Source organism: Erpetoichthys calabaricus, chromosome 10, assembly GCF_900747795.2.
Source record: "Erpetoichthys calabaricus chromosome 10, fErpCal1.3, whole genome shotgun sequence".
NCBI lineage: Eukaryota > Metazoa > Chordata > Cladistia > Polypteriformes > Polypteridae > Erpetoichthys > Erpetoichthys calabaricus.
In genome coordinates this window covers 91,159,598-91,175,106 of record NC_041403.2, presented here as the reverse complement: position 1 = coordinate 91,175,106, position 15,509 = coordinate 91,159,598, and the positions used below count along the sequence as shown (strand labels likewise).

Here is a 15,509-nt window from a genome sequence, read left to right as displayed (position 1 = left end):
TTGAAAAGGCCAGTTTTAATAGATAATCGCTGCACTCGCAGCTTAGAGGGGGGCATGGTAGTGCAGCTGAAGCGGTTCCCGGGAGCTTCATGATGCGGGTAGTCCTCTCTTAAGTGCACAGGTGAGGAGCCGTCCACATCTGTAATTGTTGCTGGGTGCTGCTAATCGCGACACCTGATCCACGTCCCCATAATATATAATAGAAGCGTGTGGCGGGTGGAAAGGGGAAAAAAACAGAGAGAGAGAACAGGAACAAAGGTTAATAGGGAAGACCTGCGTGAAACACTTGAGAAGACAGAAGGGATGACAAAGGACAGTACAGTTAGTTCTGAAAATGAAATCCTTTAAGTGTGGAATTCTCTGCCAAATAATTTTAAGTCAATGAAAGCACTTGGGATTGCTTTCCTTACTTTGTTTGGATCATCTTATGCTTGTGCTTATATCAAATCTGACAACAGAAACAGACAAACAGATGACCTGAGTGCTGCATGTGTTGCTCTCAAACTTAGAAAGTATGAGCCAAGGTTACACAAATTATCAGCATGCATACAACAGCAAAAATCACATTAATTGTTCAAAAGCATGCCAAATGCAAACTTTTACCTTTCAATAAGAAGTTGTTTATATCATTGAAAGCTCTGTTATTGTGTTTTTCTTTTAAGACAAAAGATGTTAACGTATGAGTTGTTTTTTTCTAAACTAAAACCTCAGTATTCAAATTAAATTGCCGTGTTGGCACTTTATGATAAATAAGTGGGTTTTGGGTTTCAGTTTGGGCACTCAGTCTCCAAAAGGTTTGACTTCACTGCCTTAAACGATACAACTCTATTAGCAACACGTTATGCCTATGCATTGCATACAAAAAGGGATTTCTTTTCATTGTTAATTCATTGAAACAGTCTGTTCACTTCTGAAAGAAAACTAAAAAGAATGCCTAGCAGTAAATGTGCTTCTGTATTTGTGCAAGTGTCAAATATGCCTATTTCAAGAGCAAGACACAAGATCAGCACAAGTTTTGTTGTTAGTTCACCCTACCCTACCCGTAAGTATGTATGAAATTTCTCTATATGTAAACTGATATTTTATGTACTAAAGTCAACTGTCAGAGAAGGGTCATTTTAATCATTCAGACCTTGATCATTAAGAGGAAATATAATGTGTTCATGTTCAGGTCCACTCCAGTACAGACTAATAGTGTGTAATGGGGCAATATCAGCCTGCATGGCCTAGATTCATGAGAGAACAATAGATTTGCTCACTCTTCTTGGGCTCAGAATCATTGGCTGGAAACCTCTGAATATTTAAAAGGGGATGTTTACCAAGGAACACTGGTATAAAACAGTGCGTATTTGATCCTAAAAATAACTAACCTCCTAATTGGCTATGGGGTCGCTACCATTTACAACTCATTTGTGTCTGTTCTAAATATGACTTCTTAACTACTTGGTTAGAAATATACTATAGTTAGACACTAACCAGAGAATCAGAATTCTGAGGAAGCATACAACAAATAAGCTATGGAAAGTGCACTGTCTCTACTGGCAGCCAGGATAAATGTGTCACAATTAAAAATGTTCAGGCTAGAAAAAGCATTGATCGGCTTTGTCCATAATAAAACACCACACTCCACTGCTTTCTGAGGTCTATCCGATTTTAAAATGCTATAATCTTTTTATCATTGAACCTTCTGAGTCAAGCAAACAGGGCCACACCAAACTGCCTTTTTTGGACCAAAGCAGTGCTTTCTGGTAATGTAAGACAGCCAAGTGTTAGCAGAGCTCCAAGTAAGATACACAGCTACAAATATTTGTCTTCAATGAGGCTTTGTAAACTCTGCATGCGAAAAGGGGTCACTGTGCTAAATCACAGAGGAGAATTTTTGGGACAAATATGGACAGAACAAGAAACGCATGTGTAGTAGGTGTTCAAGGATGCATAGCTATACCACAAAACATGAGCCAAATTACACATAGCTGCTCTCTACATCTGTCTTAAAATAATGAAGTACAACTTACGTTTCTTTTTTGTACTCAGGTTTTATATAGGTAAAACAGAGCTCACACCAAAACAAACATTTGACAATGATTTACCCTACAAAATCAAGTTTTTTTATTTTTAGTAAATCTGTGCTTAACAATGCAAAAAAAAAAAACTAAATATTAATTTTTGGGGAAAAAACACAAAACTAAATTCCAAATGCAAATTTGCTAAATACATCTAATAAAAGAAAATTTACAAAGCTCACAAAAAATAACTTCAGGACTTATTGGCACCCCTTTGCTTTAAAGTAATACTTTAAAGTAATACTCCACCTCATGTTACTTGTCATGGCACGGTGGCGCAGTGGGTAGCGCTGCTGCCTCGCAGTTGGGAGACCTGGGGACCTGGGTTCGCTTCCCGGGTCCTCCCTGCGTGGAGTTTGCATGTTCTCCCCGTGTCTGCGTGGGTTTCCTCCGGGCGCTCCGGTTTCCTCCCACAGTCCAAAGACATGCTGGTTAGGTGGATTGATGATTCTGAATTGGCCCTAGTGTGTGCTTGGTGTGTGGGTGTGTTTGTGTGTGTCCTGCGGTGGGTTGGCACCCTGCCCGGGATTGGTTCCTGCCTTGTGCCCTGTGTTGGCTGGGACTGGCTCCAGCAGACCCCCGTGACCCTGTGTTCGGATTCAGCGGGTTGGAAAATGGATGGATGTTACTTGTCATGCATAACCCACGCATCTGTTATATCCACTTGCTTGTTCAAAATGTGCAAAACAAATGCTTTTTTGCTAAAATTCTGTTTAATAGTTACAGACATAAACAAGAAAACTAAAAGACACACAGGAAGGACATTTTGAATTGAAGGCAGTATTCTTGATTTACAAATGACAAATGAAGAGGGTCTTCAAATCGAAATGTCAATACCATATGAGAGATCTTCTTTTTTCTTTTTTCCATGGACATTTTTCAATATACCCCATGTACTTTGCAGTGGTAAGTAACATATTAAAGAAATAAAATTAATTTTTGAATGGAGAATTCTTTGATGTGTACTAGACAATTTGTGTACAGCATGACATTAACAGCATAACTTTAAATATTTTATAACATTCAACATGTTTTTTTTTCCATATCTTACCTTCTATTTCCAAATTCAGTAGTTGCCATGCAGCATTGACATTGCAAAAAGAAAAACAACATTGGTTAAATAGATATATGAACAAAACAAAAAGAAAATATAATCTAGTTTTCTACAGTTAAATGACCTGAATTTCTTGGGCATTTTAAGAATTTAAAATTTAAGAAAACAAAATCAACATACACTACATTTAGTAGTCTTCTATTAATATCACAGAACTCTACAAAATTTCACATAAATGTACATTTGTTTGAGAAATTAAGGCAGCCTTTTGTATGCCCATTTAAAATTTTCTATATTAACAGATTGCAATCAACCATATTCGTGGTCCTTTGCTCAGTAATTGAAATCTGTTTGCTAAGTTAGATATAAAAATAAAAACAAAAAGATGAAGTCAAATATACTTTTCATCACTTTTTCCACATTTTGTTATGTTACAGCCTTATTCCAAAATGGATTAAATCCATTTTTTTCCTCAGAATTCTACACACAACACCCCATAATGACAACATGAAAAGAGTTTACTTGAGATTTTTGCAAATTTATTAAAAATAAAAAAATTGAGCTGGCACATGTACATAAGTATTCACAGCCTTTGCCATGAAGATCAAAATTGAGCTCAGGTGCATCCTGTTTCCCCTGATCATCCTTGAGATGTTTCTGCAGCTTAATTGGAGTCCACCTGTGGTAAATTCAGTTGATCGGACATGACTTGGAAAGGTACACACCTGTCTATATAAGGTCCCACAGTTGATCGTTCATGTCAGAGCACAAATCAAGCATGAAGTCAAAGGAAGTGTCTGTAGATCTCCGAGCACAAATCTGTCGAAGGTTACAGAAAAATTTCTGCTGCTTTGAAGGTCCCAATGAGCACTGTGGCCTCCATCATCCATAAGTGGAAGACGTTCAAAACCACCAGGACTCTTCCTAGAGCTGGCCGGCCATCTAAACTGAGCGATCAGGGGAGAAGGGCCTTAGTCAGGGAGGTGACCAAGAACCCGATGGTCACTCAGTCAGAGCTCCAGAGGTCCTCTGTGGAGAGAGGAGACTCTTCCAGAAAGACAACCATTTCTTCAGCAATCCACCAATCAGGCCTGTAGGGTAGAGTGGCCAGACGGAAGCCACTCCTTAGTAAAAGGCACATGGCAGCCTGCTTGGAGTTTGCCAAAAGGCACCTGAAGGACTCTCAGACCATGAGAAAGAAAATTCTCTGGTCTGATGAGGCAATGATTGAACTCTTTGGTGTGAATGCCAGTTGTCACATTTGGAGGAAACCACGCACCGCTCATCACCAGGCCAATACCATCCCTACAGTGAAGCATGGTGGTGGCAGCATCATACTGTGGGGATGTTTTTCAGCGGCAGGGACTGGGAGACTAGTCAGAATAAAGGGAAAGATGACTGCAGCAATGTACACAGACATCCTGGATGAAAACCTGCTCCAGAGCGCTCTTGACCTCAGACTGGGGTGACGGTTTATCTTTCAGCAGGACAACGACCCTAAGCACACAGCCAAGATATCAAAGGAGTGTGGCTGCAGGACAACTCTGTGAATGTCCTTGAGTGGCCCAGCCAGAGCCCAGACTTGAATCTGATTGAACATCTCTGGAGAGATCTTAAAATGGCTGTGCACCGATGCTTCCCATCCAACCTGATGGAGCTTGAGAGGTGCTGTAAAGAGGAATGGGCGAAACTGGCCAAGGATAGGTGTGCCAAGCTTGTGGCATCATATTCAAAAAGACTTTAGGCTGTAATTGCTGCCAAAGGTGCATTGACAATGTATTGAGCAAAGGCTGTGAATACTTATGTACATGTGATTTCTCAGTTTTTTTATTTTTAATAAATTTGCAAAAATCTCAAGTAAACTTTTTTCATGTTGTCATTATGGGGTGTTGTGTGTAGAATTCTGAGGGAAAAAATGAATTTAATCCATTCTGGAATAAGGCTGTAACATAACAAAATGTGGAAAAAGTGATGCGCTGTGAATACTTTCCGGATGCACTGTATAAATTTAGTGTGAACACTTCAACATACAGTAAAGTTGCAACAATTGGGATTTTTATGGCCAATTCTAATTACCAATTTTTGAACAGTCGGATGGGTCAATCTGATTTTATTTACCCATATATAAAAGTGTCAAATGGTAACTCATTTTGAGATAATAAACATTAGCATCTTAAGCAATGAGACAAATTAATGCACATTTAAGGTACAGCAATTTCTAAAAGAGTTTATGCATAAAGCAGAAAATACATTAACAATCCATGCATTTAATGGGCATAATAACACACAATGGCTTAAGTCCAAAATGTCACCAGTATATGTAAGAAAACTAACATGTGCTTTAGATTTGAAACAATGTATTTCATTAATATCTTATAATAACTTCATTAATAGCAGTATGTCTCTTACTAAGAGACAGAATGATTAAATGAAAGACAGATGGACAAAGCATGAAAGAGATATGACTTGTAAACAGCACATGAAGAGTACAAGAGTAAGAATAGATAAACAGAGTGAGCAGATAGCTCACTATGCCAACTCAAACAGTTCTACAAACCACCACACCCTGCATGTAATCATCAGATAACCGCCTGCATGTGTGATGCTAAAATTGTACTAAGAAAGCAAATTGGATAAGATAACACTCCATTCAGTCAATGTGTGAACCACAAAAGTTCAAAACAAATGGTCAAGGTGAGGGCTGAAGCCTATTCCTGCAGAACATGATACAAGGCAGGAATCAACCCTAGAAAGGACACAGAGAAAAAGGTTCTGCTTTGGGAAAGCAAATATGACAAAAGAATATTAACTAGAAAACCAAAAATGTAATGCCTTAATTGCACACTTTGACAAATTGATCTTTATTACGTTCAAGGTGTACCGAGAGAGGTCTATTCGAGGTAACTTGAGCAAACTGGTCCCTTTACTTTAAAAATCTAAAAGTCTGCATTATACAGTACACACACACATACACACACACACACACACATTATTTATATATATTAGGGGGAACCCCCAGTTGCAGCCAGTTTGCCGCTTGCGTTGTGAAAAGGGGGCTGTACGTACCCCAAGGAGACGCGGTTGCTCCTCCAAAACCATCTCTTAAACGGTCATACAATGGGAAAGAAAAAAGTTTTTTTTTGGTTTTTTTTTAACCCCCTCTTTGCTCAATCTGCATCTCACCCAGCACTTCTACCATTTTAAAAGTCTGTAAAGCAGCTGTCCTACTCTTTGTCTTCTATTCCTGGCCCCGGGCATGGTTAAATCTCTTGGCACTCTTGGTTAAGTCTAGTCTTGCGGGACGCGAGTTCTTGATATTTTAATTTATAATTTAAAAACGGAATAAGAATCTGAAAATCTAACAACATCAAAGTAAAGCTCGATAAATTCTGAAAAGAATGATACTAAACATATACAGTGGTGTGAAAAACTATTTGCCCCCTTCCTGATTTCTTATTCTTTTGCATGTTTGTCACACAAAATGTTTCTGATCATCAAACACATTTAACCATTAGTCAAATATAACACAAGTAAACACAAAATGCAGTTTTTAAATGATGGTGTTTATTATTTAGGGAGAAAAAAAATCCAAACCTACATGGCCCTATGTGAAAAAGTAATTGCCCCCTGAACCTAATAACTGGTTGGGCCACCCTTAGCAGCAATAACTGCAATCAAGCGTTTGCGATAACTTGCAATGAGTCTTTTACAGCGCTCTGGAGGAATTTTGGCCCACTCATCTTTGCAAAATTGTTGTAATTCAGCTTTATTTGAGGGTTTTCTAGCATGAACCGCCTTTTTAAGGTCATGCCATATCATCTCAATTGGATTCAGGTCAGGACTTTGACTAGGCCACTCCAAAGTCTTCATTTTGTTTTTCTTCAGCCATTCAGAGGTGGATTTGCTGGTGTGTTTGGGGTCATTGTCCTGTTGCAGCACCCAAGATCGCTTCAGCTTGAGTTGACGAACAGATGGCCGGACATTCTCCTTCAGGATTTTTTGGTAGACAGTAGAATTCATGGTTCCATCTATCACAGCAAGCCTTCCAGGTCCTGAAGCAGCAAAACAACCCCAGACCATCACACTACCACCACCATATTTTACTGTTGGTATGATGTTCTTTTTCTGAAATGCTGTGTTCCTTTTACGCCAGATGTAACGGGACATTTGCCTTCCAAAAAGTTCAACTTTTGTCTCATCAGTCCACAAGGTATTTTCCCAAAAGTCTTGGCAATCATTGAGATGTTTCTTAGCAAAACAGACGAGCCCTAATGTTCTTTTTGCTTAACAGTGGTTTGCGTCTTGGACATCTGCCATGCAGGCCGTTTTTGCCCAGTCTCTTTCTTATGGTGGAGTCGTGAACACTGACCTTAATTGAGGCAAGTGAGGCCTGCAGTTCTTTAGACGTTGTCCTGGGGGTCTTTTGTGACCTCTCGGATGAGTCGTCTCTGCGCTCTTGGGGTAATTTTGGTCGGCCGGCCTCTCCTGGGAAGGTTCACCACTGTTCCATGTTTTTGCCATTTGTGGATAATGGCTCTCACTGTGGTTCGCTGGAGTCCCAAAGCTTTAGAAATGGCTTTATAACCTTTACCAGACTGATAGATCTCAATTACTTCTGTTCTCATTTGTTCCTGAATTTCTTTGGATCTTGGCATGATGTCTAGCTTTTGAGGTGCTTTTGGTCTACTTCTCTGTGTCAGGCAGCTCCTATTTAAGTGATTTCTTGATTGAAACAGGTGTGGCAGTAATCAGGCCTGGGGGTGGCTACGGAAATTGAACTCAGGTGTGATACACCAGTTAGGTTATTTTTTAACAAGGGGGCAATTACTTTTTCACACAGGGCCATGTAGGTTTGGATTTTTTTTCTCCCTGAATAATAAACACCATCATTTGAAAACTGCATTTTGTGTTTACTTGTGTTATATTTGACTAATGGTTAAATGTGTTTGATGATCAGAAACATTTTGTGTGACAAACATGCAAAAGAATAAGAAATCAGGAAGGGGGCAAATAGTTTTTCACACCACTGTATATGTAGGTTTTAAAATAAGCCCAATTTAAAGCATGACAAATAACAGATTTAGGATTTTATTTTTATTATATATACACCCACACCCACACACACAGTGGAATTTCGGTTTGCGAGTAACTTTGTTTACGAGTGTTTTGCAAGACGAGCTAAAATTTTTAATAAATTTTGACTTGATAAACGAGTAAGGTCTTGCAATACGAGTAGTATGTATACGCTTTGTCTGCTGAGCGTCATGTGATCACAACTGAGCTGATGGTTCTTCTCTCTCTCTCGCTGTGGGATTGTGGGCAATCGTCTCATATTCTATGTCTGATTCGGCGTGCCTCACTCATATACTCAACATCCGTATGAGCGTATACTGTTTACTACAGAATTGTGACTGTGTGTGCGCATGCACGCGCGCTGTGACATGCGAGTCCCCGTCTTGCACCCCAAAATACGAAGCTGAGTCTCAGTACTTTAGCAACACCAGCTTTATTCAGCTTGAAAGAGCAACAGCTCGGTTTTTTATTGTAGCGGGATCTGCCACTTTCCTATACACAGAAACAGCAGTCAGGCAGGGCCATGGCCAAGTAGTACTGTGCCCTGCGCATTTATAATGTTCCTTGTATCACCCATTGATGGCAGGCGCTTATAGCATGTCCGCGATTTTTTCGGATTCGCTTTTACGGCAAACTGCGATTGCTTTGGGACGCTCTTCTGTGCGTCGTCCCGTTGGGTGGAATTCCATAAGAGTTTAGAAACTCACTCACACCAGCCATGATTCTTTTCAAAGGTAAAGTGCAGGTTAATTTGTTTTATGTATTTTTACTTTATATTTTGTATTAATCATTTTTATATGAATAGTTTTGGGTTGTGGAACGAATCATCTGAGTTTCCATTATTTCTTATGGGGAAATTCACTTTGATATATGAGTGCTTTGGACTGCGAGCACGTTTCCGGAACTAATTATGCTTGCATATTATATATATATATATATATATATATATATATATATATATATATATATATATATATGTGTGTGTGTGTGCGTATATATATATATATATATATATATATATATATATATGTATATGTATATATGGACTCTGGACTCTGTAGTGTTGTTACCGCTTTCCGTACTCTCTCGGGTTTGATTTGTGAACCTTTGTGGACTCCGTATTCTGTCCCGTTTCACTCTGGGGCGGGGCGCTGACTCCTCTTGTTTGTGTGGCTGTGTCGTTCGTAGTCTCTCCCGTTTCAGTCTGGGGCGGGGGGCTAATTCCTCGTTTTTGTGTGGCGCCTGCACACTATGTCTCCTGCGTCCATGGGCATGTACCTGCGTCCATATCTGGTTTACCATTCTCGGTTAGTAATATGGATAAGATATATGTTGTTTTGCTTCAACTAATGTCAGTCAGTCAGTCATTGTCCAACCCGCTATATCCTAACACAGGGTCACGGGGGTCTGCTGGAGCCAATCCCAGCCAACACAGGGCGCAAGGCAGGAACAAACCCCAGGCAGGGCGCCAGCCCACCGCAGGGCACACGCACACACACACACACACACCAAGCACACACTAGGGACAATTTGGGATCGCCAATGCACCAAACCTGCATGTCTTTGGACTGTGGGAGGAAATCCACGCAGACACGGGGAGAACATGTAAACTCCACGCAGGAAGAACCCGGGAAGCGAACCCAGGTCTCCTTACTGCGAGGCAGCAGCGGTAGCACTGTGTCACCCTCAACTAATGTCATTTCTGAATTTAAAAAAAAACACTTAAAACATGGATCTGAGATGAGATAGATCACAGGTTGGTTTAAATAACATAATTTGTTTTAAATTTTATTAGCACTTACTGAATAGGTGAGTGTGGTGTCACTCCAGAGAGGCATGGATGAGTGTGGACCAGGTGAGCCAGCTGTCATGAAGAGGCATGGCTCGGTACGTGACAGTGGAAGGCAAGCCAGTGAAAAAGGGTAATTAGCTGAATTACAGTGGTGACTGGGTGAGAAAATTGGGGTGCCGGTAAGAGCAAGGAATTAAAGACCACTGGTTCTGATGAAAGAAGAGCCAGGAATTCTAGAAAGAAAATAATTAAAGGAAGACTAAGGCAGTCAGACGTACTCTGAGAGTTCCTCTGGAGAAAAGGCAGAGGCAGACAGAAGACCTGTTCAGCCGAACAGTAGCACGGTCAAGTCAGCTGAGTGTAGCAGTAGCTGAAGGAAGCTGGATGGTGATGACTTTCAAGTCCAGAGTGCAGAAAGGGAAAGCGGTGGCAGTCTGCAACACTGACCAGAATAAAGAGAACAATACGTTGAATAAAAGGTGCATTACAACTAAATTACATTGTAAACCTTAGAATGCAGATGGTGGAAAAAAAAAATTTATTTTGTAATCAGCCAATTTACCAATCACCGATTTGAGTATTTTCGAGTAAAAAGATCAGTCAATCGATCAGAGAATCACTAGGCCTTACGTGCTGGAATAACCATAAAAATGGAAGTTATTTCTGTTGAAATATCTCTAATTCTTTAAATGGTTGTAAAACATTTAAAAGAAACTGTATTATCTGCCATTGAGAAGGAGCAAGGGAAGTTAAATTTCTTACTTGAGTTTTCCTCACTCATAAATAGAATAATTTCAAACTTCTGTTCCAATAAACTTTAAAGCATGTAATATGAAAAAAAATTCTCTTTAAAATTCCGCAATATCTAGCATCCATTCATGTTCAGGTTATTTCAGATCTCTGGCCATAGCACTTGTGGAATGCTTAAAATGGCCAACAGTTTTTCTTACTATCATATTAAGATTATTGACAGAATTCTGAATGAATAGTGAGTCACGAATACAAAGTTGAAAAGTATAAGCAAAGCTTGTTTCGCATCTCACAATGGCTTCTCTATATTCCTAGTATTGTCTTCGATAAATACACAAATTAAAAATGGTTCTGTCATTGAAGAAATAGTAATAGCACGAATTTCAGCAGTATGTCTGCCAGTTACATTTTCACAATGGAGCATAGCAAATTGTTTGTTGTCTTCAATCCAGTGTGCAGTTAAGCTTCTACAGGACTGTGAGCAGCATGGAGATGTCCATGTGTCGATTGTGAATGACATTCCTGTTGCATCAATGCAAGTAAGTTAAAAATATATGTAGAAGTTTTTTCTGAAAAAATTTTTCAAGATGATATCTTTTAATGGGGCTTTAGAAAAACAATTCAATTTATAAAACCCACATCTTCAACTATTAAAGTAGGCTGTACATCTGTGGATATCACCTGAGCTAGTGCTTCATGAACCTCTAAGGCTTCAGCGCTGCACTACCAGGTCTACTGCTCCCACTGTCCTTACAGCTCAACTTTTGCTGTTTTATTATGCTGACTTCTACAGGATACTTCAATTCAAGATGATGTAAAAGGGGTGAGGTCATAAATGGTTCAGCCTTAGCTGACAAACTTCATGAAATCACCACATCACAAAGACTGCAAACAGCCTTCGATTCATCAGCTTCAGAAATTTTGAAAAAACTTCCACACTACTCTGTGTTTTTTCATATTTTTCAGTGAATAAGAGTACAAGATTCTACTTCTAAAAAATTACAGTATTCAAACGAATTAACTAAAATGAAAGAAGGTCCAGCATATTTAAGTATTTGATCATTTTGCTTGGATCACACCAGAAATTGTATTGTGGGGACCTCTGGGTTTGAACCTCAGATGGACATGCGTTTGTGGCTTCAGACTGCCAGAAGAGAAGGAATATCAGGAGATGGCAGCATAAAAAGCAGCACTGAATGAGTGAGTGTGGATGGTATAGATACTGCAGACAGAAATGGAAATATCTACAACATTGATATGTAAAGGCAACGAAAAAACTTTGGGGAGATTCTGCAACCATGAAGTGTCGCACACGTAACACCTATACTATAAACAGACAAGGGTGCACATTATCTGTGCATGGCCACATTTGCAGTTGTCTGTGCCAGAGTATAAACATGTCAATAGAAAGAACCTTTGATGTGGCTAATTTCTGCAAAAGCATACGAATCGTGATATGTGACCAACACAAGTCTCAGATTTGAACCCAAGCCTTGGGTCAGCTCAATGAGCGAGGAATAGTATAGTATATTGGTTAGCTTTTGACCCCAGGTGAATGGAATGGAATGAAATGTGAGCGGACAAAGCAGCTGGGACCTTGTGTCGGCAGTGTTCATCTAAGCAGCACGACGGACGCAACTCTGAAAACGCCAAAGGTCTTTTTAATGGCCACTCATCAGAAATAGGTCTAAAGAGGTTAATTGCATTTTTCAGTCTCTCATACCCCACCCCTCCATCACTACAGTATTTTTAAAATATGTCAAAAGTATTCAACATTTTTTTTCAAATACAGATATTCTAAATGTTGTCATTATTTGCCTGAATTAGAAATACAATATTCAGTATAGGGTGGCGCAGTGGGTAGCACTGCTGCCTCGCAGGTGGGAGACCTGGGGACCTGGGTTCACTTCCTGGGTCCTCCCTGCGTGGAGTTTGCATGTTCTCCCCGTGTCTGCGTGGGTTTCCTCCCATAGTCCAAAGACATGCAGGTTAGGTGGATTGGTGATTCTAAATTGGCCCTAGTGTGTGCTTGGTGTGTTTGTGTGTGTCCTGCGGTGGGTTGGCACCCTGCCCAGGATTGGTTCCTGCCTTGTGCCCTGTGTTGGCTGGGATTGGCTCCAGCAGACCCCCGTGACCCTGTGTTCAGATTCAGCGGGTTGGAAAATGGATGGATGGATATTCAGTATAGCTCTAGCACCTACTAAACTTTGACAGCAATTCTGGACCAGGACAATTTATTTTTCAGATTGATTTATCAGTTTCCTAATTGCTTTTATAACTGTCAAGCTTCTTTAGAATAACAATGCTTTTCCTTTAAAATATTATGAACTACAGTGGAACCTCGGGTCACGAATGTCTCGGACCACGTACAAATTGGGTTATGACCAAAAAGTTCGCCAAACTTTTGCATCTGTTCATGACCACACACTCGGGTGACAAACAAGCCAGTTTCCCTTCCGGTTCGTATGTGCCGATGATTTCCGCATGTGTTCAGTCTCTCCCTGTGCAGCGAGTGAAAGAGAGAGCCAGTGATAGACAGCGAGCATATATATATTTTCATACAGCTCGTACGGTCCGGATTAATTGTATTTACATACAATCCTATGGGGGAAATTACTTCGGGTCACGACCAAATCGGGTTGCAACCAGAGTTTTGGAAAGAATTACGGTCGTGACCCGAGGTTCCACTGCACCACTAAATCAAATCAGTGGCATTTACAATGCCTGAAAACCATCTCTTCAAAATGCTATTTACATAATAAGTGCATACATGAGATTTTAACAGAATGTGCTGGTAAATAACTGACAGTTCATTTATGTTAGGTAGAATGCCCAGAGGGGACTGGGTGGTCTCGTGGCCTGGAATCCCTACAGATTTTATTTTTTTCTCCAGCTTTCTGGAGTTTTTTTTTTTGTTTTTTCTGTCCACCCTGGCCATCGGCCCTTACTCCTTTGTCTTTTATTTTTCTTTTCTTCATTATGTAAAGCACTTTGAGCTACTTTTTGTATGAAAATGTGCCATATAAATAAATATTGTTGTTGTTGACAGACCTCTTTGCCTGTCTTCGTGGAAAAAGTGGAATACCCAAAAGCTACAAAAGGCAATGCATCTTTAAAATGGAGCACAATGAAAAGGTAATAAAAGTAGACATTCATTTAAATATGTTTAAGTCAAGTTGTCAAAAATGAGATAAGTGTATGTACAGTGGGTATAGAAAAGAATCACGCCCCTTCAAAATATTTACACTCTATTGCTTTGAAGGCAGAAATGAAGACACACACAATTTTTTTTTCTATTTTGTATTCACTCAATGCAAATTTTAACAGCCAAGTGAAAGATGCAATAGCAACACTTCAGGACAAAAGCAAAAGGTAAAACAGAATCGCTGAGATGTAACACTAGAATTACCAGAGCCAACGAAAAAACATGTAAATCTGGCCCTTCGCATCTCTCTGTCAGCCTCTTGTGTCTTTTAAATGTGTTGATAAGCCCAAGCAGCAAGCAGCCTGCTATACCACCAGGAACACCGTCCCCCCCACCGCCTCAAAACGGGCAAGAAGTTCTCCCAGTTCCTGCCTTGATTGATTATCTGGGAGTGAGCTACCCAGAATTATAAAGGGGAAATAATTTGATGTGTGTTTTGTGTCTACAACAATCTATGTAAACACATAGTTAAAACAGAAATGTTTTTCATGGTTTAGTAATAAATAACAAAATGTAGACATGAACTGTATAATGTGTGAAGGCTGATGGCCAAATATGAAATAAACACTTTCACAAAAGGTGCAAGTACAATATGACAGCTTCCGTGGTGAAGTGGTAAGATCCGCTGACTTATAATCCAGAGGTCGTGAGTTCGAAACCGGCTCCCCGGCAAATTTACCGTTTTGAGCAGTGAGCTGCTCTTATTGTTAATATTATACAATAAAAGCATACATTTGATTTGTTTCTGTAAAAGCCGGTGCAAATTTATAGGACTTGTAAAAGTTAGCCTTTTTTTTTCAACTTCCATTCTCTCAGTCACGATGATGATACAACACCCACCCCCGCCCCAGATCTGACACTGTTACTTTTTATCTGAAATTGGGAATAACTGTAGATGTGATATTTTGATACAATGGAACTGGAAATTCTATGATCTGGAAGGATAAAAGCTGACACACAAATGCTGGTGAATCTGCCTTCTTTGTATCTCTGTAGACTTCAGCAGGTATTGCTTTCAGGCCACACCTCTTCGAAGTAGCAGCAAGCGGAATCAGTGGAAGCACAGAGCAGTGGTGTCTACCACAGGCATGTAGCCCTTCACAAACACCCGAGTAAGTTCAAGTGAAGTAAAGCCGACAGCTGACCAGGAGAAATAACCGGCAGTGAGAAATCAAAGTTGATCACTCAGTGGGTGGTGGAAACTTAAAGCCGACGGTCTCTTAGTGATTCAGCAGAACGCAGAAAGCGCCGAAGCACCGAAGTTACTACAAAAATGGAGAAGATAATATCATCACTAAACGTAAGTTCTATCTGCTCTCTGCCCGTTGAGGGCACGTTTATATGTTGTGTGTCCTGCAGCATGTACAGTTCAGGTTTTCCGGCCAACAGTGTAGACAGCTTCACCTGCCAAAAGTGTTTAGTTAATTTAGAGTTGGTTGGGAAAATATGCAAATTGGAGGACCGCATTAGGAACCTGATAGCAATTAGGCAAACCGAAAATTGGATTGACTCGGTTTGTTTAGACAATTCGGCTACTTCTGATTCGGCCTCAGTCTCTCCAGGTCCCACTGT

General features: G+C 40.0%; 1 protein-coding gene across 3 annotated transcripts in view; it reads right to left on the bottom strand.

Moving 5' to 3' along the window:
- Positions 1-15,509, bottom strand: part of asxl1 (ASXL transcriptional regulator 1) — a 135,690-nt gene that overhangs the window by 72,586 nt on the left and 47,595 nt on the right. Inside the window, exon 1 of one of the 3 annotated variants that reach the window (XM_051932421.1) lies at positions 3,115-3,218. The exons of the other annotated variants lie outside the window; for them this stretch is intronic. Within the exon in view, the coding sequence (XP_051788381.1) occupies positions 3,115-3,176 (62 nt within the window). The 5' untranslated portion in view covers positions 3,177-3,218. Of the gene's footprint in view, positions 1-3,114; positions 3,219-15,509 lie in introns of those variants that run through there. 3 annotated transcript variants of the gene reach the window in all.